Genomic DNA, 26,115 nt, shown 5'->3' on the forward strand with positions numbered 1-26,115 from the left:
AGAGTGAAAAAGCTGGCCTAAAATTCAACATTCAGAAAACTAAGATTATGGCATTTGGTCCCATCACTTCATGGCAAATAGATAGGGAAACAATGGAAACAGTGACAGACTTTATTTTCCTGGGCTCCAAAATCACTGCAGATGGTGACTTCAGGCATGAAATTAAAAGACACTTCCTAAAAAGCAATGGCATTACTTTGCTGACAGACGTCTGTATAGTCAAAGCTATGGTTTTTCCAGTGGTCATGTATGGATGTGAGAGTTGGACTATAAAGAAAGCTGAGCGCCAAAGAATTGATGCTTTTGAACTGTGGTGTTGGAGAAGACTCTTGAGAGTCCCTTGGATTGTAAGATCAAACCAATCAATCCTAAAGGAAATCAATCCTGAATATTCATTGGAAGGACTGATGCTGAAGCTGAAGCTCCAATACTTTGGCCATGTGATGCAAAGAGCTAACTCATTAGGAAAAACCCTGATGCTGGGAAAGACTGAAGGCAGGAGGAAAAGAGGACAACAGAGGACGAGATGGTTGGATGGCATCACCGACTCAATGGACATGCGTTTGAGCAAACTCTGGAAGATGATGAAGGGAAAACTAGCATGCATAGGGTAGCAGAGTCAGACACGACTGAGCAACTGAACAACAAAAATTTCTAAAATTTATTTACTCAATTAAATTTATTCTAAACTTAGCCTGACCATACATAAAACTCTTCTATTTCTTTTTCCATAAACCTTCCATAAGTTTCTGTATCCATATTAGTTTGTCCTCTATTTTTATTTGTTTTAATTTGTGCCTGTGCTGAGTCTTCATTGCTGTGCAGAGACTTTCTCTATTTGCAGAGGGCAGGAGCTATTCTCTAGTCGTTGCGCACAGGTTTCTCATGGCCATGGCTTCTCGTTGAGGTCAGGGAGCACAGGCTTCGTTAGTTGCAGCAGGTAGGCTCAGTTGTTATAGTGCAGTTATAGCTATAGTGCAGTTGTTATAGGGCTCTAGTGCATTGGCTCAGTAACTGTCGTGCACAGGCTCAGTTGCTCCGTGGCGTGTGAGATCTTCCCAGACCAGGGACCAAACCCAAGTCCCTGGCATTGCAGGGCGGATTCTTAACCACTCAACCACCAGGGAAGCCCTGCCCCTTATTTTTTTTCCCTAACCCCAGAAACAAACAGCTCTAGGACAAAAATTACTTTATTTTCTGTTTGTTGTTAAGTCACCAAGTCGTGTCCTACTCTGCGACCCCATGAACTGCAGCATACCAGGCCTGCTTGTCTTTCACTGTCTCCCAGAGTTTGCTCAGATTCATGTCCATTGAGTTGGTGATGCCATCCAATCATCTCGTCCTCTGTCACTCCCTTATCCCTGCCCTTAATCTTTCCCAGGATCAGTGTCTTTTCCAGTGAACTGGCTCTTCACATCAGGTGGCCAAAATATTGGAGCTTCAGCTTCAGCATCAGTCCTTCCAGTGAATATTCAGGTTTCTTTTCCCTTCAGTCAGTTCAGTTCAGTGGCTCAGTCGTGTCCGACTCTTTGCAACCCCATGAATCACAGCACACCAGGCCTCCCTGTCCATCACCAACTCCCGGAGTTCACTCAAACTCATGTCCATCGAGTCGGTGATGCCATCCAGCCATCTCATCCTCTGTCATCCCCTTCTCCTCCTGCCCCTAATCCCTCCCAGCATCAGGGTCTTTTCCAGTGAGTCAACTCTTTGCATGAGGTGGCCAAAGTATTGGAGTTTCAGCTTCAGCATCAGTCCTTCCAAAGAACACCCAGGGCTGATCTCCTTTAGGATGGACTGGTTGGCTCTCCTTGCAGTCCAAGGGACTCTCAAGAGTCTTCTCCAACACAACATTTCAAAAGCATCAATTCTTCAGTGCTCAGCTTTCTTCACCATCCAACTCTCACATCCATACATGACCACAGGAAAAACCATAGCCTTGACTAGACAGACCTTTGTTGGCAAAGTAATATCTCTGCTTTTCAATATGCTATCTAGGTTGGTCATAACTTTCCTTCCAAGGAGTAAGCGTCTTTTAATTTCATGGCTGTAATCACCATCAGCTGTGATTTTGGAGCTCCAAAAAATAAAGTCTGACACTGTTTCCACTGTTTCCCCATCTATTTGCCATGAAATGATGGGACTGGATGCCATGATCTTCGTTTTCTGAATGTTGAACTTTAAGCCAACTTTTTCACTCTCCTGTTTCACTTTCATCAAGAGGCTTTTGAGTTCCTCTTCACTTTTTGCCATAAGGGTGGTGTCATCTGCATATCTGAGGTGATTGATATTTCTCCCGGCAATCTTGATTCCAGCTTGTGCTTCTTCCAGTCCAGCGTTTCTCATGATGTACTCTGCATAAAAGTTAAATAAGCAGGAAGACAATATACAGCCTTGACGTACCCCTTTTCCTATTTGGAACCGGTCTGTTGTTCCATGTCCAGTTCTAACTGTTGCTTCCTGACCTGCATACAGATTTCTCAAGAGCCAGGTCAGGTAGTCTGGTATTCCCATCTCTTTCAGAATTTTCCTCAGTTTATTGTGATCCACATAGTCAAAGGCTTTGGCATAGTCAACAAAGCAGAAATAGATATTTTTCTGGAACTCTCTTGCTTTTTCCATGATCCAGCGGATGTTGGCAATTTGATCTCTGGTTCCTCTGCCTTTTCTAAAACGAGCTTGAACATCTGGAAGTTCGCAGTTCACATATTGCTGAAGCCTGGCTTGGAGAATTTTGAGCATTACTTTACTAGCGTGTGAGATGAGTGCAATTGTGCGGTAGTTTGAGCATTCTTTGGCATTGCCTTTCTTTGGGATTGGAATGAAAACTGACCTTTTCCAGTCCTGTGGCCACTGCTGAGTTTTCCAAATTTGCTGGCATATGGAGTGCAGCACTTTCACAGCATCATCTTTCATGATTTGGAATAGCTCAACTGGAATTCCATCACCTCCACTAGCTTTGTTCGTAGTGATGCTTTCTAAGGCCCACCTGACTTCACATTCCAGGATGTCTGGCTCTAAGTGAGTGATCACACCATTGTGATTATCTTGGTCATGAAGATCTTTTTTGTACAGTTCTTCTGTGTATTCTTGCCACCTCTTCTTAATATCTTCTGCTTCTGTTAGGTCCATACCATTTCTGTCCTTTATCGAGCCCATCTTTGCATGAAATGTTCCCTTGGTATCTCTAATTTTCTTGAAGAGATCTCTAGTCTTTCCCAGTCTGTTGCTTTCCTTTATTTCTTTGCATTGATCGCTGAGGAAGGCTTTCTTATCTCTCCTTGTTATTCTTTGGAACTCTGCATTCAGATGCTTATATCTTTCCTTTTCTCCTTTGTTTTTGCTTCTCTTCTTTTCACAGCTATTTGTAAGGCCTCCTCAGAGAGCCATTTTGCTTTTTTGCATTTCTTTTCCCTTAACAAAATGCAATTCCATTCCTCATACCTTCATTTATTGAAAACACACTTCCTACTTTGCTACTATATACTGAAATGTTTCATTTATTATTTCTAGTATCTTAAATTACATATTTAAATTAGAATCCACAACTGTTAAAACCTTACTTTCTAGTGAAGACTAAGAAGTAGGCAATTATAAACTATCATTTACATTTTCATTCTGTTAATTGGCAAACATAAATACCAGCAATAATTTCTAAAGAACTGTGCTCTTTTTATAGAAAATATCTCAATGTGGCACCAAATATTTGGTTTAGTTTCTCCATAAAAGAAAGCCAATTAATAATCATTAACTAATGATTAATAATTATAATTAACTAATACATATTATTAACTAATAATCATTAACTAATGTTTAAGTTTCTTGTTTTATTAGGGAATGACTGAGGTATTCAATACACTTTCATCATTTAACTTATTTACCACAACTTTCCCTTGTGGCTCAGCTGGTAAAGAATCTGCCTGCAATGCAGAAGACCTGGGTTTGATCTCTGGGTTGGGAAGATCCCCTGGAGAAGGGAAAGGCTACCCACTCCAGTATTCTGGCCCGGAGAATTCCATGGACTATATAGTCCTTGGGGTCGCAAAGAGTGGGATACGACTGAGCAAATTTCACTTCACTTCACTTAAAACTTAAAGTTGCCAGGGTTCTTCCCTGGTGGTCAAGTGGTTAAGAATCCAACATGCAATGCAGGGGATACAAGTTCACTCCCTGGAAAGGGAACCAAGATGCCACATGCCGCAGAGCAACTAAGCCTACACACCATAACTAAAGAGCCCTTGTGCCACAACTACTGAAGCCATTTGTTCTGGAGCCCACATATTGCAACTGCTGACCTCACATGCCACAACTAGAGAGTCTTGGTATGCTGCAATGGAAGATCCCGTATAATGCAATGAAGATCCTACATGCTGCAGTTAAGACCCAATGCATCTGAAGAAATAAATATTTCAAACTAAATGAATCTAGTCACAGACATAGAGAACAGACTTATGGACATGAGCAGGGGCAGGAGGAGGAAGGAAAAGATGAGATGAATGGAGAGGGGAGCATGGAAGCATATACACTACCATGTGTAAAATAGATAGCCAATGGAAATTTGCTATATTACTCAGGGAACACAAACTGGGGCTTTGTAACAATCTAGCAGGGTGGGAAAGGGTGGGAGGTGGGAAGGAGTTTCAAGAGGGAGGGTACATTTGTATATATATGGCTAATATAATAAAGCAATTATCATTCAATTAAAAATAAATACATTAAAAAATAAATCTGGAGAGAGTATTTTTAAGTAGAGATTCCTGAAATAATTTTTCTAAAGAGTTCACCAAAAACCTCTTTCCTCATTTACATTTAATTCATTTATAAAAAATTTCATTATACCAAGTTATTTTTCTTGCTAACAAATTTGCAACAGCTATAATAAAATCTCATTTGATTTTTATTAAGCCTAAGTACAATAAAGGTATACTTAATGTTGATGACTCTAAGACATGTATGTGTTAATTAAATCAACAAACCTTAATTCCATGTATTAATTTATAACTGAATATTTCATAGTTCATATGAACCTGAAATTCATCCTGGTCTGTTTCCTTTTATATTTCTGAGAATTTTTAAAAGTGCTTAATTTGCAATTAAGCCAATTAACTAGAGCTCATTTACAAATTAATTTTGATAATACCATTCAAAGGTAAAGACATATGTGCACATATAGACAGATACAATCAGAGATCTCATAGTTTCATTTTAAAACTTAGTCATGAATCAGGTATTACAATATAAAACTCACTAGTTTATAACAATTGGAATAGGTTAAATTTTAAAAAGTCTCCTCCTTCCTTTTTTTCCCCTCAGTCTCAGGAATGATGATCTATGTAACTGCTCCTGAGAACCCTGGTCTCAAGGCATATTTGAGAAGAAAGCAAATGCTCCTAGAAGGACCTCTTCCTTCAAGAGTCAGAATGTTGAAGAGATGTTTTAACAAGCCAGTCTTCTCTTACAACTGCATACACAATAAAGGAGCCCATATTGACTATTTTCAGGGCAAAGTTTTCCTTTAATTCCCAATTAAGTATTTGTATATTTAAGTTATGTATATACATAAACCTGGGGCTGGGGTGTTAGTCAGAGGTTGGCTTTCTGATACTCCTCGCTTTTCTGTTTGAGAGTCTCTATTTCCCATCACTTCGTGGGAAATAGATGGGGAAACAGTGGAAACAGTGTCAGACTTTATTTTTTGGGGCTCCAAAATCACTGCAGATGGTGACTGCAGCCATGAAATTAAAAGATGCTTACTCCTTGGAAGGAAAGTTATGTCCAACCTAGATAGCATATTCAAAAGCAGAGACATTACTTTGCCAACAAAGGTCCAGCTAGTCAAGGCTATGGTTTTTCCAGTGGTCATGTATGGATGTGAGAGTTGGACTGTGAAGAAGGCTGAGCGCCAAAGAACTGATGCTTTTGAACTGTGGTGTTGGAGAAGACTCTGGAGAGTCCCTTGGACTGCAAGGAGATCCAACCAGTCCATTCTGAAGGAGATCAGCCCTGGGATTTCTTTGGAAGGAATGATGCTAAAGCTGAAACTCCAGTAGTTTGGCCACCTCATGTGAAGAGTTGACTCATTGGAAAAGACTCTGATGCTGGGAGGGATTGGGGGCAGGAGGAGAAGGAGAAGACAGAGGATGAGATGGCTGGATGGCATCACTCACTCGATGGACATGAGTCTGAGTGAACTTTGGGAGTTAGTGATGGACAGGGAGGCCTGGCATGCTGCAATTCATGGGGTCGCAAAGAGTCGGACACGACTGAGCCACTGAACTGAACTGACTGAACTGATTTTCCATTTTAAAGCTGAATTTGTCAGGGCTAAGATTACTAATAAAATTGTGTGGTAGGCCAGCAAGGTACTTGTTAGCATAAGTCATCTAGGCATCACCCTAGAGTTGTTTTAGCCCCCTTACAAGGCTCAGTTTCTCCCTCAAGTGGTCTAAGACCACTGTGAATGCTCAGATCACTGAATGACCAATTCTTATACATGAATCCTGGATGAGCAATCTTTTAACTAGTAAGTGTGTTTCCCTATGGGACCACCGCACAGTATGAAATCCATAAATTTCTCAGTTGCTGAGAAAGCTTTAATTGACTGAGAGGGATCTTGTCCCTCTTCTTTGGAGCAAAGCTCTCATGTAATATCTTCCTTTTTATCCTAACATATTTTAAAGGCAGCCAAATTGAGGGAAAGAGTCAGATCAGTTAGTCTCTTACCTAACTACTCAGCCCAGACCACTCAGTGAATTTCAACTGAGCAAACCCCAGTGTCTTTCAACTTCTCCCCACTCAGTATCTTTCAACTGGATGGGTATTTTCCCAGTGTTTTTCAACAAACTCCACCTCCCCTCACCAATATCTTTCAGTTGAGATGGGCGGGTACCTGTTACACGCCTCCAAATGAAACTCAGAACCATCAACCAATACAAGAGGGCCAAGAACCAGAACAGACTCACCCAAATTGTCTGAAATTTCCAAGGAGGTGGATAGGTACAAGAGGCCTCTGCTGATACCAGTATGCCAGTTCCTTATAGAGTTTAGGTAAAGGAGAGAAGTTCCCTTTAGGTCCCTTCATGGTCATTAAAAATATGGACTGGGAAAAAAAAATGTACGTGAAAGTTGTGAGTTCACTTTCATTTAGGGTAAATGAGGACTATCTGAGACAGCCTCTCAGATAACTCTGAAGAACTGTTCTGAAGAGAGAGGTCACATACACCAATATGTGATATTGGTCAAGCACATATTTTGGCAGAACGTTGTTGCTAATCATGAGGAGTAGATGTTTCCATTAATGATTTTAGTGATTCTTTCTCTAGATATGAGAAGAAATCAGGCTCATAAAACCTTCTCCTGACAAAGTCTAACTATCTGAAGGCCTGTTGTGCTACTTTTTCCTAGAGCACAGAATGCCTCATTCCTGATCTCAACCCTAAACTCCTTTCAGGATGTATTGAAGGTCAGCAACTGCAGTGGCTAGAGACTTCATTTTTGTAGTGCCAGATTGTGTGACAATTTTCAGTTGACACCACACACCAGCTGTGTGAACCTGCACAAGTCATTCATCTTTGAGAATGTCTTCTGAAGTGTAAAATGGGGATAATACCTATCTCACAGGACTTGCATAAGATTTCAATGAGAAAATATACATAAAGTACTTCAGATAGTACCTAGAAAATAATAGACTTAATTAATGGTAATTATATTAGAAAGAGTCCTAGTTTAGGTTTTAAGAATTCGGAAATGTAGTTTCATATGTCCCCTCAGTCATGTAGGTGGAACTAAATTGGGAAGAGTAAGTGAGAAGAAGTGACAGATATTTGGGGAAAAGATAAATATTTCTGGGGTTAGGGATTAAGAAGGACAAACTTCAGGATTTAGGAGATATAGAACAAAGTGTCTACAGTATTGGAAGACACAAATAGATTTTGTTTTGTTGTTGTTTTCAAGATTCAGAAGGATTAATAGGGGGAACTTTCAAAGCTTGGGGAAGAGAGAGAGGAGGAAGGAAGTACAGCAAGTGAAACCATGAAGCCCCTATGGGTCTGCTGTGGGGCCCTCCCAGTTACAAATGCTTTCCATGTCACCAGTTTCTTGTCTGTAAGAAATAGGTGTCATTCAGCCTCTTTGACCTTCCCTGAATTCCAATGGGCAGATTCGAACAGTTGCTAATCAGGGAAGAGATGGATTGAAGAAAGAAAGGAGGAGCAATCAAGAAACAGTAGTGCAGTATGGGGCAGTTACTCCTTGGAAGTAACTTGGAAGTAACACTCCTTGGAAGGAAAGTTATGACCAGCCTAGACAGCATATTAAAAAGCAGAGACATTACTTTGCCAACAAAGGTCTGTCTAGTCAAGGCTATGATTTTCCCAGTAGTCATGTATGGATGTGAGAGTTGGACTACAAAGTAAGCTGAGTGCCGAAGAATTGATGCTTTTGAACTGTGGTGTTGGAGAAGACTCTTGAGAGTCCCTTGGACTGCAAGGGGATCCAACCAGTCCATCCTAAAGGAAATCAGTCCTGAATATTCATTGGAAAGACTGATGCTGAAGCTGAAACTCCAATATTTTGGCCACCTGATGCAAAGAGCTGACTCACTGGAAAAGACCCTGATGCTGGGAAAGATCGAAGGCATGAGAAGGGGATGACATAGGTTTGAGATGGTTGGATGGCATCACCGACTCAATGGACATGAGTTTGAGTAAACTTCGGGAGTTGGTGATGGACAGGGAGGCCTGGCGTGCTGCAGTCCATGGGGTCGCAAAGAGTCAGACACGACTGAAAGACTGAACCGAACTGAGATGAATTTAAACCTAAACCACCAAAAGGCTTTTCATCACAAAATTCCAGGTGCATGTGGTTACAGGAATATTTTCTTAATCTATACATTTAAAACTGTTACAAACCCATTTTGAATGCTTTGATTTTTGAAGACTCAGGAATAGTTCCATTTTTTGTTTGTTTATTTATTATAGGTTCCTTATTTTGCAAATATATTAGAACTGGTTTCAAAGAGCAGGCAAGTATCTTGTATGATATTTAGCCAATCCATAATAGGTAAATCTGGCTGTAGCTGCCCTGAGAGAGACAGTGGAAATATTAACCACTCTTAGGGGGAGCTTGGGAGTGTAAGCAGATAGGGTAGGATGGTCCTTGAAGAACCAGGCAAGGCTTTCTTGACTGAAGCCATTTGGTGATCTAGGTCTGGCCACAATGTTTGCCCCTGAGCAGGTCTCAGTAATCAATGATCTTAAGAGAAGAAAAGAATGAATAAACATTGCCTGTTATTAGGCAAGAGAAATTGTAAAGACTCCCAGTTCTCTTTCAATGACAAAGATTAACCTGAAGTGCTCAACAACCAGATCTACTGGAACCTAAAGGATAATGATGTTGACCTTTTATAAACTATGACTTCAATCAACTAAAGCTTGAACTCTGTCAACCACCCAAGCCCTTTCATGAATATACTTAAAACTTCCCCAGTTTTGCAGTTCTGGGAGACACTGCTTTGCGGAATGTCCCCAATGTTCTCCTTACTTGCTCCAAGTAATAAATCCTTCCTTCTCTCTCTCTGACTTGGTTGGGTCTTGTGGCTCAACACCCACCAAGAGGTGAACTCAGTATGGAGGCTCCTGCTGGCTCCCTCACTGGGCTTTAATCCAGTCACACTGTTACGAAACAGGGGCTCTGTAGAAATTACTTGGGTCACTAAGGTCAGAGACTCATAAATTTCCAGCATCCTCAAGGAATCCTCACTCCCTTGACCTTAAGGTCAACAGACTAAAGATAAAGGAGTCCTCTGTGCTTCCCACCTCAGGGGCAGGAAGAAGAGCAGAAATGCTTCAAAAAGGCTTATGCAGATATGTCTTGAAACAGACTCGGAAAGATCAATGACTCAGAATGAGGTAAGCAAACTTGTTGAGGCAAGTCCCATTCAAATGTTTAAGGCAGTAAAGTGGTCTGAGGTGTCCACAGAAGTACTAAGAACAATAATTAAACAGAATTTCGCAATCTTTTCCAAACCTTTTGCTGCCATGGGACTTTTCCTTCAAACAAGCTTCTGTCGGAGTCCAAATACAAACCCATGTGAAAGCAGGTTGCTCTAGTTTCAGAAGGGTCGGGGAGGGGTTGGGCATGGTTAAAAAAAAAAAAAAAAGTCTATTAATAAAATTAGAAAAATGTAAATCATCATGGGAGAAAACCTTTGAATTCATATCATAGTCTAAAGAAACACTGATCAGAAAGTGAAGTTCCCCAAACCGACATTTCATTAGTTTTTAAAGTGAAGAGCTTTTGGATTTTAAGGACATTTTTACTTTAAGGCTGGAGAAGGAAATGGCAACCCACTCCAGTACTCTTGCCTGGAAAATCCCATGGAGGGAGCCTGGCGGGCTACAGTCCATGGGGTCGCAAGAGTCGGACACGACTGAGAGACTTCACTTACTTAAAGGCATGGGAATAGGGAATATGATTTTTAGTCACATGGAAATGAGCCTTGGATGGAAATGTTCAGATTTAAGGACTGTGTTCTGCAGGCCCGGGGCAATGAGTCCCCAGGCCCCACCAGGTGGCGCGCATATTCGGCATTTCCAGAACGTTTAGTTCTCTAACTCAAGGGTCAGATGGCCTGCCTCGTGCTTTGTAGGTTTAGGAAATCCGATTGGATGTCACGCTGGAGAAAATAACACTTCTGTTCTTCTGTTGTAAACTTCTTCCCTTTCACTTTCGTCCCAACTAGACAAATCCGCCTAACCTTGGTGTTGCCAAGGCGTCTTAACGTTTCAGAAAAGGAAGGGGGGAAAAAATCCCAGCCATTCCAAGCAGTAAGACCAAAAGAGCCTTCTGGCGGCGTCTGGCGCACCAGGAGGAAGCCTGGGAAGCTGGAGACGTTTTAGTTTAAGGCTTCGCCAACCACGTGATCGTCTCTGGCCTCAGTTTCTTCATCTTTAACATGGCTCTGAGCCATAGCAGCCCGTGGCATCCGTGGTAGGGTAGTCGGACCAACCTCAGCTTAAGTTATATAATTCCTAGTTAAATCTATGTAAAAGTGGGATGTCATCTGGTATGGTTAAATGAAAACGTTCGTCGCGCCGGAAGCGTCACAGACAAAAATGGGTTTATTATTATTGCTTTCCTTCGTTAACTCATTACCCTCCGGAGGGATGCCCCCTCAGTCTGACAAAGTACCCATTTTCGCCCCTCATTCTTTTAAAATTCATATTCAAGGGAGGTTTCAGAACTCCAAGCTGAAACGTGTTAAGGGATAGATGGCCGTGAGGGGCCAGCGGCACTTCGGAAAGCGAGGGCGGTTACTTCACAAACGCTCCGTCAGGGCCTTTCTCCCTCCACAGCCCCGGCCCCCAGCCCTCAGACTGCGGTCAGAGGACCTCCGCCGCCCTGAAGGTAGCCTCCCGCTCCCTACCTCCTGAGGTTTCTCCACAGGCGCTTCCCGGAGGCGCGCCCCGCGGCGGGGGACGCTCGGCCCCGCCCCCGTGCGTCACCGCGTACTTGCGCAGAGGCGTTTCCCGGGGCGTGCCGCGGTTGCTAGGCGACCGCGCCGCTCCCCCTCCCGCTTCCCTCCCTAGCTGCTCCTCTCGCTCTTCCCGACCCGGGCCAGTTCCGAGCGAACGCGAGCGGAGCGCCAGTGTCCAGACGAGAGTTCCCGGGGCAGCGTAGCGGCCCGGGAGGCAGCCGCCGCGGCGCAGGTGGACGCCGCCCGCTTGCCCGCCTCTCCAACCGCCGCCCCCTCCCCCCAGCGGGGTCCCGAGCTGCGGGATGGGAGGCACGGCTCGCGGGCCCGGGCGGAAGGATGAGGGGCCGCCGGGGGCCGCACTCCCGCCGCAGCAGCGGAGGTAACGGCGCCGCGGGCGTAACGGGCTGGGGCGCCCCGGTGAGCGGGGCGGGGATGGGCGGGCTGGAGGCTGAGCGAACCCCCAGCGGGAGGGTTAGGGAAGGGGTCTGGCCCGCCGCCTTCTTCTCCATCCGCTGCCCTCCTCCCCAGCCCAGAGAGGGAGGAGGCTAGGGAAATAATTCCCACCCTGGGGTTCTCTCTGAAGCCCTCGATCGGGGATGTACGGTCAAAAAGTCCAAGAAGCTGGGACTTGGTGGGGCTTCTTAGCAAACTGGAGGGGATAAACAGGGATAACCGAGGACTTTGCCGTGAGGGGTATGGTCTGGCCTCGGGGTGCAGGTGAGGGGCTCTGCCTGGTAGGGCTTTTCTGTGGATCCTGTTTTGAGAGTCTTTCCACCTTACATTGTATTTTATACCTTAATAGATGGGACCCCCCCCCACCCGCTCCCCACTTCATTTGCATGGACACTTCCTTTGGCTCTTTATAGGAAATCTTGTAGGTCTTCCATCTGTCTTTCTCTGTAAATGTGGACGTCTGTCCTATTGTGTTTGTTTTATTCCTGCTGTTGGCAAAGAATCAGTCGCATCCAGAATTTTTGGTTCTTGTCAGTGAAGCAGTTCCCTTTAAAGACTTCATTCTATCAGAACGTTACTGTTTTTTTAAAAAGAGAACATTCCAAAAATATTTGTAGTGGGTCGTTAGGGTTTGTATTTTGAGCTTTTAAAAAACCTCTATTTCTGTAACACATTGATTAAGAAAACTCTAGAACTAATTCTGCAAAACAGTTTTTACAAGCCACTGAATTATTGCAGCTTGCTTTTAAAGATTAAAAAAGTTCTTCCCTGGCAGCTGGGTCATTATCATTGCATTCATAATATATCATGTAAAAATGATACAACGAAGTGCTGATGTGTGTTACTGGAAATCCGTGTTCTTGGTGGCAGATGAAGTACATTATTCAGGGCCATCTTGTGGATTAAAGAAATCTCCGTCTTCTGTGTTGTCTTCCAGTGGTGGAGGCACAGTTTTAAAGTACAGAGAAATAATCTGTAATCACTTGGCATTTAGCTTCCACCATCCACTGGAAAATTAAGTGGATAAAGATGTGAAATGCTTGTAATTTAGAGAATTTCTTTAGTATTTGCTGTAGAATTCACTGTATTTTTCTATAGATTAGATAGAGGTTAAGTAGGTAAGTAAAGAGAAGACAGCCCTAAGAAGGCCTTTTATTACTTGCTTGTAAGACCCAGAAAGGTGTAGACTAGAACTATTCTTCCCTTTACAACTGTGTCGAAAATGGCTCAGAGAGGGAGCTGGCGTAGCCAGTTTTAGAGCTGAAATTAAAATCCATGTCTCCGACTTTGAAAATACAGTCCTCCGTCTTGTTTGTTCTAGTTAGCTTTTAGGCTTCAGTATTTAAACTAGTTTTCGTTTTCAAGTAGTAAGTTAAATGAGATCCTTTGATAGTCCCTATTCTTAACGACATTCAGAAAGTAAGAATTATTTTTAACTATTTCAAAACACAAACCGAGAAATACTTTTATTTCTTTAGATACAAAAAGAGAAAAGTTGGGTTTCCTCTCCTTCCTTTGCTTCCTCTGTAGTTGGTGTTCATTGCCAAAATTCGAAGTGACCATTTTTTTTTCCCACCATAATCATTTTTATTGGGATATAATTGCTTTACAATGTTGTGTTAGTTTCTGCTGTACAACAATGTGAATCAGCCACAGGTGCACATATATCCCCTCCCTGCTGAGCCTCGTTGTAGGTCCCCCACCCTAATCCCACCCTTCTAGGTCATCACAGAGTGCCATCTGAGCTCCCTGTGCTATATATATACTGCAATTTCCCACTAGCTGTCTGTTGTACACATAGTAGTGTATATACAGAGGGGACATTTGTTTGTATTAATTATTCTTTGTAGAAGATAAGAAGTAGTTAAAATACAAGGTGTTTGGGAAATACAAATTTATTTACTTTAGTTACTGACAGATTTTATCTGTAATCCTTTCAACTAGATTGGGGGATGGTGTCTATGATACCTTCATGATGATAGATGAAACCAAATGCCCACCCTGTTCAAATGTACCCTGCAATCCTTCTGAACCACCTCTACCCAGAAGACTAAATGTAAGTAAATGAAATAATTCTTTGAGCTTTGATGATCCTCCTGAAAAGGAGGAAGATCTACTTTGAATGATCAAGGTACAGTTATATCTCACTGGTTAACCCAGGCTCTTCTTTTGTTTCTTCTTGGTTTCTCTTGACTGAAATAACAGGTTCTGAGGTCCAAGTTTAGCTTTTCAGAATGATTTTGATTTGGAACCCATGTATTTATTCCTTCCAATCACTGGGATAAACAGGAAAAAAAAATAGCATGTTACTTTTGTCTAGATAATGGTTATTTTTTTTAATAGAATGATAAATATATAGAGTGTATTATGATGGCTCATTTTAACAAAAACAAGGAACAGAAAATACCTCTGACCCTTAGAGGTATGTTTTTTCCTGCAAGGTAGAAATGCAGTCCTAGCTTATTAGTATGCTTAAGAGAACCATTTTATAGATCATAAATAAAACTTAATCAGTACAGTTTGGTTTTAATGCATTTATTCATTTTGGAGCTTACAGGCATTTAGCTTTTGACACCATTTTATTAAGGTAATAAAAAAAACTAATTCTTATTCCCTTGGCACACATAGAGTGGTAGGGAGAGTGGGGTTTGGACAAGTTCCATGACAGGGAGAAGCTATCCTGTGGTTTTAAAATTTGCTGCATGTCATCTAATGAACAAATTGAATAATTGAGCTGACTAATTTATCAATAATTCTCCTTCATATTTCTGTTTAAGACCTAAAATTATTTCTATATAAAGAACTTCTTGCATTTTCCATAGTCCTTCCCAGCTGTTTTGTCAGCTTTGCCACTAAAAATCAACTTTTTCACAGCTTTCAAGGCTCATAATATTACAGAATATGGGCTAAATATATCTGGAAGGCCAGTAACCCTATTTTTAATCTCCTTTCTGGAGGAGATTAAGTTTGCAATAAGTTTCCTTTCCATTCTCTGCCAGCTTATTTTTATAATATATAAAAGCTTCTGAAAACTCCAGAACCATATATGTAGTCCTTGTGTTGATCAGATTTCTCAGCTACTTGCTGACAGTTAGCATATCTCTATAGGAAACTTTTGCAGTTGGTCATCAGATCAGATCAGATCAGATCCGTCGCTCAGTCGTGTCCAACTCTTTGCGACCCCATGAATTGCAGCACGCCAGGCCTCCCTGTCCATCACCATCTCCCGGAGTTCACTCAGACTCATGTCCACTGAGTCCGTGATGCCATCCAGCCATCTCATCCTCTGTCGTCCCCTTCTCCTCCTGCCCCCAATCCCTCCCAGCATCAGTCTTTTCCAATGAGTCAACTCTTCACATGAGGTGGCCAAAGTACTGGAGTTTCAGCTTTAGCATCATTCCTTCCAAAGAACACCCAGGGCTGATCTCCTTCAGAATGGACTGGTTGGATCTCCTTGCAGTCCAAGGGACTCGCCAGAGTCTTCTCCAACTCCACAGTTCAAAACATCAATTCTTCGGCACTCAGCTTTCTTCACAGTCCAACTCTCACATCCATACATGGCCACTGGAAAAACCATAGCCTTGACTAGATGGACCTTTGTTGACAAAGTAATGTCTCTGCTTTTCAGTATGTTATCTAGGTTGGTCATAACTTTTCTTCCAAGGAGTAAGCGTCTTTTAATTTCATGGCTGCAGTCATCATATGACTTAAAATACATTTTAACCAATTTTTAAAATTAAGAGCTAAGTCATTTATTAATTGATATAAATTATGTATAATTTATAAATATTTTATAAAAATATAAAAATTTTATAAAAATTTATAAATTTTTAAAAATAAAGTTGCATGATTATTTCTAATATATATTATTTTGGAAAGAATGCTAGAGAATTTGGAGATGATAATTGAATATAGATAATAGGCCATTTTAACTTTAGCACCAGCCATTAGTTGGCCAGTGCTAATCACTGTGTGTGTGTTAGTTGCTTAGTCATGTCTGACTCTTTGTGACTCGATGGGGTGTAGCCCACCAGGCTCCTCCATCCATGGGATTTTCCAGGCAGGAACACTGGAGTGGATTGCTATTTCCTTCTTCAGGGAATCTTCCTGACCCAGGCATCAAACCCAGGTCTCCTGCATTGCAGGCAGACTCTTTACCATCTGAGCCACCAGGGAAGCTGTCTAGTAGTGCAATTAAATTGTGTTTCAGGATCAAAATGAATTTTTTTACTCTGTGATACTCACAGTAATACAATTTCAGAAACACAAGGTTTTATGTTCTAACCCAGTGATGTCTTTGCAAACTTTGCTGAAAAAGTACTTTTGAGGGCTTCCCTGGTGGACTAGCAGTTAAAAATCCGTGTGCCAGTGCAGGCGACACGGGTTCAATCCCTGGTCCAGGAAGATTGTACGTGCTGTGGAGCAGCTAAGCCCGTGCACCACGGCTACTGAGCCAGCGCCCAGGACCCTGTGCTCTGCAACTAGAGAAAGCCCACACATAGCAATGAAGACCCAGCTCAGCCAAAAATAAATAGATAAATTTTAAAAGAAATAAACCTTTTTTTTAAAGTGCTTTCGACCTCTTAGTGCCACTTGTAGCTCATTATGCCATGACTCCAAGACCCTACTGATCATTTCACAAAGGTTTTTAGCTTTGTTGTTTATCTGAGATGCCTTACATTCTCCTTGTAAATAATAAATCATCTGCTCCTAGGCTTTTAATAGGTTAGCTTTGTGTTGCAGAGATTTAGGGTCGAGAGTGAGAGGGTGGTGTTCTATAACTACTTTAACATGTGTGTGGAATTGTAGATTCTTCTAGAACAATGAAAGAAAGATTTTATTTATAGCACAGCAGATTTGATACATAATTGATTCAGGTCAGTATTTGAGTTATTTACAAGAAAGGAAAGAAAGCTAAGAAAAGAACCCCTCCCTGTGTGGAAAAATTCCTTCCTGGAATTCTTCAGATGCATTGGAGATTCAGAACTTGACAATCCATGGGGGCCTAGACCTGAAGTGTTGGGTTCTATTCTGGGAGCCGTGCTTGCACAAAGTGCAGCCTCTGTTGAGAACGTGGGATCACAAGCCGTGTGAGGTGGAGGTTGTGATGGGGGATGATGAGTCTACAGAAAAACGGTGGGGCAGAACAACTCGTTTAGGTATCTGAAGAGCTTTAGCGTGGAAATTTGGACACTCCTGTGTAAGTCTAGAGAGCAAAGTAATACTTAAATTGCAGAGAGATTTAGGCTCATTTTAAGGAACAACCACAAGTCAGCAAATCCAAATGACATCTTTATTGTAATAGCTCTATGGCAGTTAATTTTCTGTTGTATATATGTTCTTATTAATGTTCTGTACCTGAGACCCTCTCTTGATCACAAACAGAAATGAAGACCTCAAGAGCCAGGGCAACCTTCCTTGTAGGCAGAGTTAGGTAAAGTAGCCAGGGATGGACCCTGGACCACAGATAGCTTTCCTACTAGCTTGTCGAGTTCCTAGAGAGTCATTCCTTTGGGTTAAGATACTCATCTTCTATTAAAGTTCAAATAGCTCTGGAGAGGTAGCACATTAAATTGTATAGCAAGTTGCAAGCAGGTTTTATGTCAGGGAGAAAGTGGGTGAAGTGTTCCCATGCATCCTAAGAGAAGCCCAATCAAGAAGCCCTTCTTGGAGCAGAAGGCATATTTAATGCCAGACATCTGGTGGAGGGGGAGTCTGGAGCCACAGAGGAAGGCACCGCAGAGAGAAAAGATAAGCTAGATGGGGAAGGGAGGGTGTATCAGGGTTTAAACTTCACTGTGTTGAGAATTTTCCCTAATTGTTATCAGTATTTTTAACCTGTTTTATCATTTGTGAAGGTCTTTCACATATATTATTAATTGATTCTCATAACATACTACAAGGAGGTATTATCAACATTCTACAGATGGAGAAACCAGGGCTAAGAAACGGGTCTAAAGGTTTTCCTTATCCTGGGACCAACAGGTTTTGAGTGGTGTAGCCACCCCAGCCAAGGCCTCTGACTTCATATTTTTTAAGAATGTGTCCCCAAGACTTTAGAGTAAATATTTAGATGCATTTAGGTTAGATAATAAAAATGTTAAGGAAAACCTGTTGAGATGCATGCAAATGTTTGGTTTTGTTGTGTATATCTAGCTAAAATCAAACAATTATAATGTTTAGTTCAGCAAAGCAGGTCTCCTAATAGACTGTAGAGCCTTGAGGTCACCTGTTTTTTGGTGATCTCAATTGTTCACTACTACTTGTATAGTAGTAGTGAACATCCCTAAAAACAGGAATAATTATTTGACTTAATTGATGATAAGAAAAATGTTGCATTATATTTACATTTTAACACTTCTTGACTAGTGATCATTCTCTATTTTGGTATCAGCGATCTCTCCTGGTCCGTATCTTGCCTCTTTATTTAGAAACCCAATGTCAAAGTATGGCTACAGGTCTACTGGCTGCTTTGCTTATGTGTAAGATGGTGCAATGCCTCATATTTGTAACTGTAGTACCCTATAAATGTTTAAATTGATTATAGGACCTAAAAGGAACAGGCCGGACTAATATCCTGCTTTTGTAACTAAATTAGGGTCTGTCTAGATATGCTGACAATTTTTTCATCCCCTTTTTTGTTTTTTTTTATATTTTTATTTATGTAGATGATAGATTAGGTGTTGTTTATTTAGGTCTTGTTAAAATTCTGTTTTTTAAATGTTTGGCCACTTTGGATCATTACCTTATAATTTGTATCGTATTTTAAGAGATCCTAACTATAGCTCAGAGCTCCCCTGAAATGATCGTAGAGGCTCTCAGACACATCAGGGGTACAGTTCTTCAGATCCATTAAAAAAAATTGTTCTTGGAACTATCCTGGAATTTTTTTTTGAGCAGCAGATTTAGCATTTTTTTTCCCTTTTTTTCTTCTTAGCACCTTCTTACATTTTTCTCTTTTTCATGGTGTTTGTTTTTTTTGCTCTTTTTCTCCCATCTATTTTCAAAGAATCTTATTTCAGAGATACTCAGTAAGTAGAATTTTCTTCTGTGTGTTACTCTTCCTTGCAGAAAAAGGTGATGTAAAATCAAGTAAAAAGAGTTGAGTGCCTCTGTCGTGTAGGCTCTTGCTGAGGATGAGTGGTGTATGTGTCTGTGAGCCTGGGAGAGAGAGAAGGAAAGAAGGAGGCTATCTTTATTTAGGAAAGGCCCCTTTCCATAGGGGCCTTGGATTCTCACTGTTCCTCATCAGATACAGAAAGAATCTGCCTCAATGATCTCAAGAGTCTTCTCTGGATTAGAACTTTGGTGATTGGGTGAAAGGAGGTAGAAAGATGGAATAATTTATTTGGGGCCCCGGGAGTAGATGATGAGGCCTCGGTTGATTGCAGGCCACGGTCAGCACTCAGGCCCTACTGCAGGGTTACAGCAGACACCAGAAGCTGGTGCCAGGTTACAGTAACCTTCTGACTGAGTCAGAAGCCCTGGCTTCACAGCCTGCTTCTGTCCCTTTATCACTTACAGAACACTGTAGTATGCATTATTTTGTTCCTGATACGTGCCCTTAAGATTTGGGAAGATACTTGAAACAAGTGTGAACAGTGTAGGGCAGTATGTGTATAATCAGGCGCCAGATTATACGCTAGATGGGAAAGCTACAGTTAAGACGTGAGTGGAGCCACAGTTAGCGTGGGCTTGGAGTAGCTCTGAGTAGGAGAGAGAGGGGACGAGAATTGGGCTTTGACAGAGTATAGGATTCAAGTGGATGCGTTGAAAAGATCCTCAGTCAGAAGACACACCTGTTAGAAGGAATCTGGCGTGTTTAGGGTATGGTAAGATGACCATCTTGTCTGAAACAAAGCAATACATAATGTAGGGAGCTGGGGTGCCCGTAAGTCACGGGAGTCTAAAGATTAGCATAGCATAAGTTTCTAGGACCGCCTGCTTTTCTCATCTCACTTTTGGGTCTTTTAACTACACATCTGGACATGTTTAGTTGTTTCGTTCAGTCCAGGGGAGGATTCTTTCGTCCTTCCACTGTTTTTAGTGACTTTAACATAGATTCGTTTCTCTTTGCCATAGATCACCACTGAGCATTTAACAAGAGATCCTACTCAACGCTTCCTGAATGGAGGTGAGATGAAGGTAGAACAGCTATTTCAAGACTTCAGCAACAGAAGAGCTGACAACCTTCAGTCGGATCGTGTCAACGACTCTGAAAAATGCTCTCCCACCACTTCTCAGGGTAAAAGCTCGGATAGTTTGAATACAGTGAAATCCAGCAGTTCATCCAAAGCATCCAAAGCAGTGCCTCTGACTCCAGAACAGGCCCTGAAGCAATATAAGCATCACCTCACTGCTTATGAGAAGCTGGAAATTGTCAATTATCCAGAAATTTACTTTGTGGGTCCAAATGCCAAAAAAAGACACGGAGTTATTGGTGGTCCTAATAACGGCGGGTATGACGATGCAGATGGGTCCTATATTCACGTGCCTCGAGACCATCTAGCTTATCGATATGAGGTGCTGAAAATTATTGGCAAGGGCAGTTTTGGGCAGGTAGCCCGGGTCTATGATCACAAACTTCGACAGTACGTGGCCCTGAAGATGGTGCGCAATGAAAAGCGCTTCCATCGCCAAGCGGCAGAGGAGATCCGGATTTTGGAGCATCTTAAAAAGCAGGATAAAACCGGTAGCATGAACGTGATTCACATGCTAGAAAGTTTCACATTCCGGAACCATGTCTGCATGGCCTTTGAATTGCTGAGCATAGACCTTTATGAGCTCATTAAAAAAAACAAGTTCCAGGGCTTTAGCATCCAGTTAGTTCGCAAGTTTGCCCAATCCATCTTGCAATCCTTGGATGCGCTCCACAAAAACAAGATCATTCACTGTGACCTAAAGCCAGAAAACATTCTCCTGAAACAGCATGGGCGCAGCGCAACCAAGGTCATTGACTTTGGCTCCAGCTGTTTTGAGTACCAGAAGCTGTACACTTACATCCAGTCTCGGTTTTACAGAGCTCCGGAGATCATCCTGGGAAGCCGCTACAGCACACCCATCGACATATGGAGTTTTGGCTGCATCCTTGCAGAACTTTTAACAGGACAGCCGCTCTTCCCTGGAGAGGATGAAGGAGACCAGCTGGCCTGTATGATGGAACTTCTGGGGATGCCACCCGCAAAACTTCTGGAACAATCCAAACGTGCCAAGTACTTTATTAACTCCAAGGGCCTGCCTCGCTACTGTTCTGTGACCACGCAGGCCGATGGGAGGGCTGTGCTTGTGGGAGGTCGTTCGCGGAGGGGTAAGAAGCGGGGTCCCCCAGGCAGCAAAGATTGGGCGGCAGCACTGAAAGGGTGTGAGGACTACTTATTTATAGAGTTTCTGAAAAGATGCCTCCACTGGGACCCCTCTGCCCGCTTGACCCCGGCTCAGGCATTACGACACCCTTGGATTAGCAAATCTGTTCCTAGACCTCTCACCATTGAAAAGGTGTCAGGCAAACGGGTAGTAAATCCTGCAAATGCTTTCCAGGGCCTGGGTTCCAAGTTGCCTCCAGTTGTAGGAATAGCCAATAAGCTCAAAGCTAATTTAATGTCAGAGACCAGTGGTGGTATGCCTCTGTGCAGTGTATTGCCAAAACTGATTAACTGATGGGCAGCAGTGTGCTCAGAGAGGTGTATGGATGTATTTTTAATTATCTTGCAAACCTGAAAATGGAAAGGAAAAAAAGCTCATTGGTGGATGTGTTTTTTGTCAATGTAGATTTCTTTTTTTTTAAATAAGGCAAAGCATTTTTATATGACTGTTAAAAGAACTCTTCACAAGGGCTAAATTACCTAACCAGCTTGTATTGGCCATCCTGGAATATATATTAAAAGACTTTTTATAGGTCAGTGCATCTTTTGTTATTATTGGCAGGCGTGCATCAACTTCCATATTAAATTCGGTTGGTTTAAATCTCTGCCAGAAAGTATATCCTGATCATTAACTTCTAGACTCCCTCAGCATCTGTTCAGAGGGTTAATCTGGGACATTGCCGTAGTCACAGGTGAGAGCCAAAGCTAGGTCTCTGGCCCCAGCCTGCTGTCCTGTGGGCTCCAGCCAGGTGGAAGGGGTCACAGGAGAATACGGGGTTGGAGGAGCGCCGGGATGCAGGGGGTCTCCTGGAGAAGTCACGTCGCTGCTTCCAAGTGCTCCTTTCAATTCTGTGATGGGTGCTGTTTTTATTTTATGTTGTCATTGTTTTGCCGCTGATTAGTTTCCTGGGCACAGAAAGCATTTTACAGACATCTTGTGTTTGTGCTGAGTTGCTCATTCGTGTCCGACTCTTTCTGACCCCATGGACTGTAGCCCACCAGGCTCTTCTGTCCATGGGATTCTCCAGGCAAGAACGCTGGAGTGGGTTGTCAGGCCCTTCCTCAGGGGATCTTCCCAACCCAGGGATTTAACCCTGGTCTCCAAATGAGCCAGAACATTAAAGGTAACATCAGCGTGCAAATGGCAGATGTGCATTTCCATGGATTCTACGTCACGAAGTGATCACTGTCGGGTAGAGCTGACCATGGCCCCATTACTTTGACTCCTCTTTCCAGCTGTCTGCCACCTTAATGTGCCACAATTTTGTCACTCTCAGTTTAAACAGAAGACGATTCCCTGGATTCAGAGTGAGCTTCAGTTCTAAGAAAATCCAAAAACTGTAATCCGTTTCATTTTTTCTTATATATCCTATTTCTGTGCTAAGATTTAAACATCGAGGGCTAATAATAAAGTGAATTGCTAGCCAGATGCTTTCCTCAGAAGGGTGGGGAGGGACAGCAGCTAACGCACTCGCTGTCTTGTTTTCTTCCCCTGCCCTGCCTCTGCCTCTATCCTCCAGAACGGGGTCCGCCTGAACACTGTCCTGACGGGGTGCCCTGCAGAGTAGACCGTTGCTTTCTCTAATGCTGTTCACAGTGTTATCCAGTTACAGTTTTAAGATGGTATTTAGTCTCTGCAGATTCCATAAGATCGGGAGGAGGCTGGTTTTGTTGGACAACACAGAAAAAGAAGGAACATGCCATGGGCACTTTGCTTCAGGAACTTTTGCCCTAAGCAGAAGTTTTCCTGATGGCCACAGCACAGGCTATGAGAGCAAACGTCCAGAGCGTGGTCCCAGCCTCTCAGGTGCAAGGCCACAGGGCAGGGCAAGGTTCAGATGGAGGCCTCAGCCTCTTAAAAAGGGGATGTCCTGGTATTTCTGGGGCCTGAGCAACTGTATATTTAAAACCTTACTTATTTGCCCTACCCCTGGTTTGCAGAAGGCAATGGAATATGCGAGTCCTTTCAGCCCTTTAACGCCTGCTGAATGCTCTGACTTGCAGAGAAGTTGTGTAAAACTCCTGCATTATCTAGGCACAGCATATGTTGAAGTGGTTTTTCCAGTTGTTATCACACAGGGAGACCTGCTGTCTTCAGCAAACTGTTAAAAGGACTGCAACCTCAAACGCGTCTGCCACGTGCTAGATTTCGCTGTTTGTGTTGTGGGTGAGCTGTCTCCTTGGTCACTCAGCGCTGTGTGTGACTTGGGAGAGAAGGGAGCCTGTGGTCCGATTCTGTGTATCGAAGGGACCATGAGGTTACGGAACCCCGGGCCAAGTGACAGGATGTATACAACCTATGATACTACAAATTCTAGAAAGCTCTGGGAAGGTGAATGGATGTGTTTATGCCTAAATTTGGCAGCCTAGAGGGTGACGCAGAGCAGAGTCATTCAAGTTGGCATGCCTGGCTGTTGTGGGCTACTTCAAGTTTGGGGAGAGTGGGCTGCTCGAAAACACTGTGTTTGTGCCAGATGGATTTGGAGACGTTTATGAGTGCATTTCAAGTTTAGGGATAACTGAAGCTTTTAGAAGCTGTCACGCTGTGTGCCCCTTTTTTCCAGCCATTGTCAGATATTGCTTGGATCCCTGCCCAGCCATAGCACTGAGTAACTGAATTGGATCAGAGTTGATACAGCGATTCAGGCAGTGTATTACAGTTATTGGATTGTTCTTTAGCCATTTTCGTTATTTCAATTAAATAGGTCAAGTTGGTTGACTTATTGATTTTTAAATTGAAAAAATCAACTGAGTTTCCAAATTGTTACTGACGCAGTACAGAGCTGGGTAGGAATGTTTGTTTTATTTCATTCCTAAAATCATGGTTTTCTTTCAACATGGAAAACTGACCTGTCCAGCTAATGCCTGCTCACCTTATTAGACTCCATCCCACCTTCTGCTCTCACAGTGATTGATCTGTGTATCATGTGCTGTCACGATTTCTCCTTTGTTAGAGTGCAAGCTTCAAACGGGCACGCCCATTCATCGTGGAGCTCTGAGTTAACCGGGCGTGATGCTCCTGAGCGTGTACATGTGCTGGGGGTCGTTTCCCTCCGTGTACCAGGAGTGTGCTCACCTCTTATCTTCTTTCAAATTGACCTACACAGTGAACCTCTGACCCCTTCTTTTTGAGAGAGGATAATTAGAGAAGGGTTATGTGAGGCCACCTTTTTCTGATCCAATATTTGACATTTGATGATAATGAAAAAGAAAATGCAACCATAACCTATGATACAAAGATTCTGCTTCTGTCCCACAAGGGCTCCATGAAAGAAGAGAGAGTCTAGCCTGGATCTCCTTTCCTGGAGGAGATTGATTATGACCATACTAGCATGCTTTATCCCGAGGTGTTTTTGAGTTTTTTTTTAATTAGGGGATAATTATGATACTGAGATGGTTTTCAGCATTCATCAGTTTTAATCAGCCACAGGTGTACATGTGTCCCCCTCATCCTGAGCCCCCACCCCATCCCCCTGGGTTGTCTCAGAGCACTGGCTTTGGGTGCCCTGCTTCATGCCCTGGACTTGCACTCGTCATCTGTTTGACATACAGTAATGTACACGTTTCAGTGCTTCTCCCTCAGATCACCCCCCTCGCCTTCTCCCACTGAGTCCGAACGCCTGTTCCTTACATCTGTGCCTCCTTTGCTGCCCTGCATGGAGGGTCGTCGGTGCCATCTTTCTGAACTCCACATATGTGCACTAATATACAGCGTTTGTCTCTCTTTCTGACTTACTTAACTCTGTATAATAGACTGCAGGTTCATCCACTTCATCAAAACAGACTCTAACGCGTTCCTTTTTATAGCTGAGTGATATTCCACTGTGTACATGTACCACAGCTTCCTTATCTGTTCGTCTGCCTCTGGACATCTAGGTTGCTTCCATGTCCTGGCTACTGTAAACAGTGCTGCAGTGAGTACTGGGGTGCACGTGCCTTTCGGTTATTCCTAGGTGTTTTAAGGGGAGGTGGGACAGACAGGTTAGCTAACTAATGTCATTATATTTTAGTTTTCATGACATTAAATTTGTTAAGAATGGGGTTTATTACATGATCAAAAAACTGAGCAAAAGATTCAACAACAATTTAACTGTGCAGCTGAATCTATAGCAGCTGGTCATGTTGAAACTTTCTGTTTTAATTCCTGACTAGGCGTAAGTAAAGTTAAATGCTAAATTTTAGGTAGCAGGTGATACATGGTTCTAAGCTTTCCTGACTATCAAGACTACGCCTACTGCTTTAGTGAATCATGGAAAATTCTTTCTCATTTATTTTTAATGATTTCTCTTGCATCTGTTATTCAGCGTCACAAACACGGAAGTTGGCAGGGTGACAGTGATTGTTCCAGGGTGCATCTGAATGCTTTTTTCTCCTTTGAGAATGAAGGATAAGTACTTATCCTTTGAGTTAGGTGGAACTGCCAGAACACGTTTTCCTCCATTTCTTCAGTCTCGCCGTAGAACTCTATAGCTTACTATGCACAGAGCAATTGCAGTCCCCCACAACATGAGCAACCTGGAGCCTTCCGGACACGGAGAGACAAGGCCCGGGATTGGCGAGTCACGGACGCGCTGTCCCCTGCCAGGGATCAGCCACTCGGTTTGCAATATTTTTAATCTCTTCAGTGTGCCCCACTTCATCTTCAACCTGTGCTTTCTGAAGCCCAAGATTTTGCAAGAGTTTACTTCCAAACCTGACCTTCAACCAGAGTGTGATTAGGGGTAATCCTTTCAAGTGAGTCAAATTATGCCTACTATTTCAGTGAGAGAAGTTTTTAAGCAAACCAATCCATGTAAGGACTAAAAGCTCTGGTTGCTGAGAGCC

At 42.7% G+C, this 26,115-nt stretch overlaps 1 protein-coding gene and 1 long non-coding RNA gene across 2 annotated transcripts in view; one reads left to right on the forward strand and one right to left on the reverse strand.

The window, feature by feature from the left end:
* The window catches only part of LOC129652796 (uncharacterized), a 32,127-nt gene extending 20,518 nt beyond the window's left edge, over positions 1-11,609 (reverse strand). The window contains exon 1 of the long non-coding RNA XR_008714741.1: positions 11,426-11,609. This is a non-coding gene — a long non-coding RNA (uncharacterized LOC129652796). The remainder of the gene's footprint in view (positions 1-11,425) is intronic.
* A 21-nt stretch (positions 11,610-11,630) lies between these two features.
* On the forward strand, positions 11,631-21,828 carry DYRK3 (dual specificity tyrosine phosphorylation regulated kinase 3). Its single transcript, XM_055581785.1, has 3 exons — positions 11,631-11,855; positions 13,874-13,985; positions 20,012-21,828. Exons 1-3 carry the CDS (start codon positions 11,779-11,781, stop codon positions 21,584-21,586), a joined length of 1,764 nt encoding a protein of 587 aa, XP_055437760.1. The 5' UTR covers positions 11,631-11,778; the 3' UTR covers positions 21,587-21,828.
* Positions 21,829-26,115: the final 4,287 nt, after the last annotated feature.

This window comes from Bubalus kerabau, chromosome 5 (assembly GCF_029407905.1).
Source record: "Bubalus kerabau isolate K-KA32 ecotype Philippines breed swamp buffalo chromosome 5, PCC_UOA_SB_1v2, whole genome shotgun sequence".
NCBI classification, from domain to species: domain Eukaryota; kingdom Metazoa; phylum Chordata; class Mammalia; order Artiodactyla; family Bovidae; genus Bubalus; species Bubalus kerabau.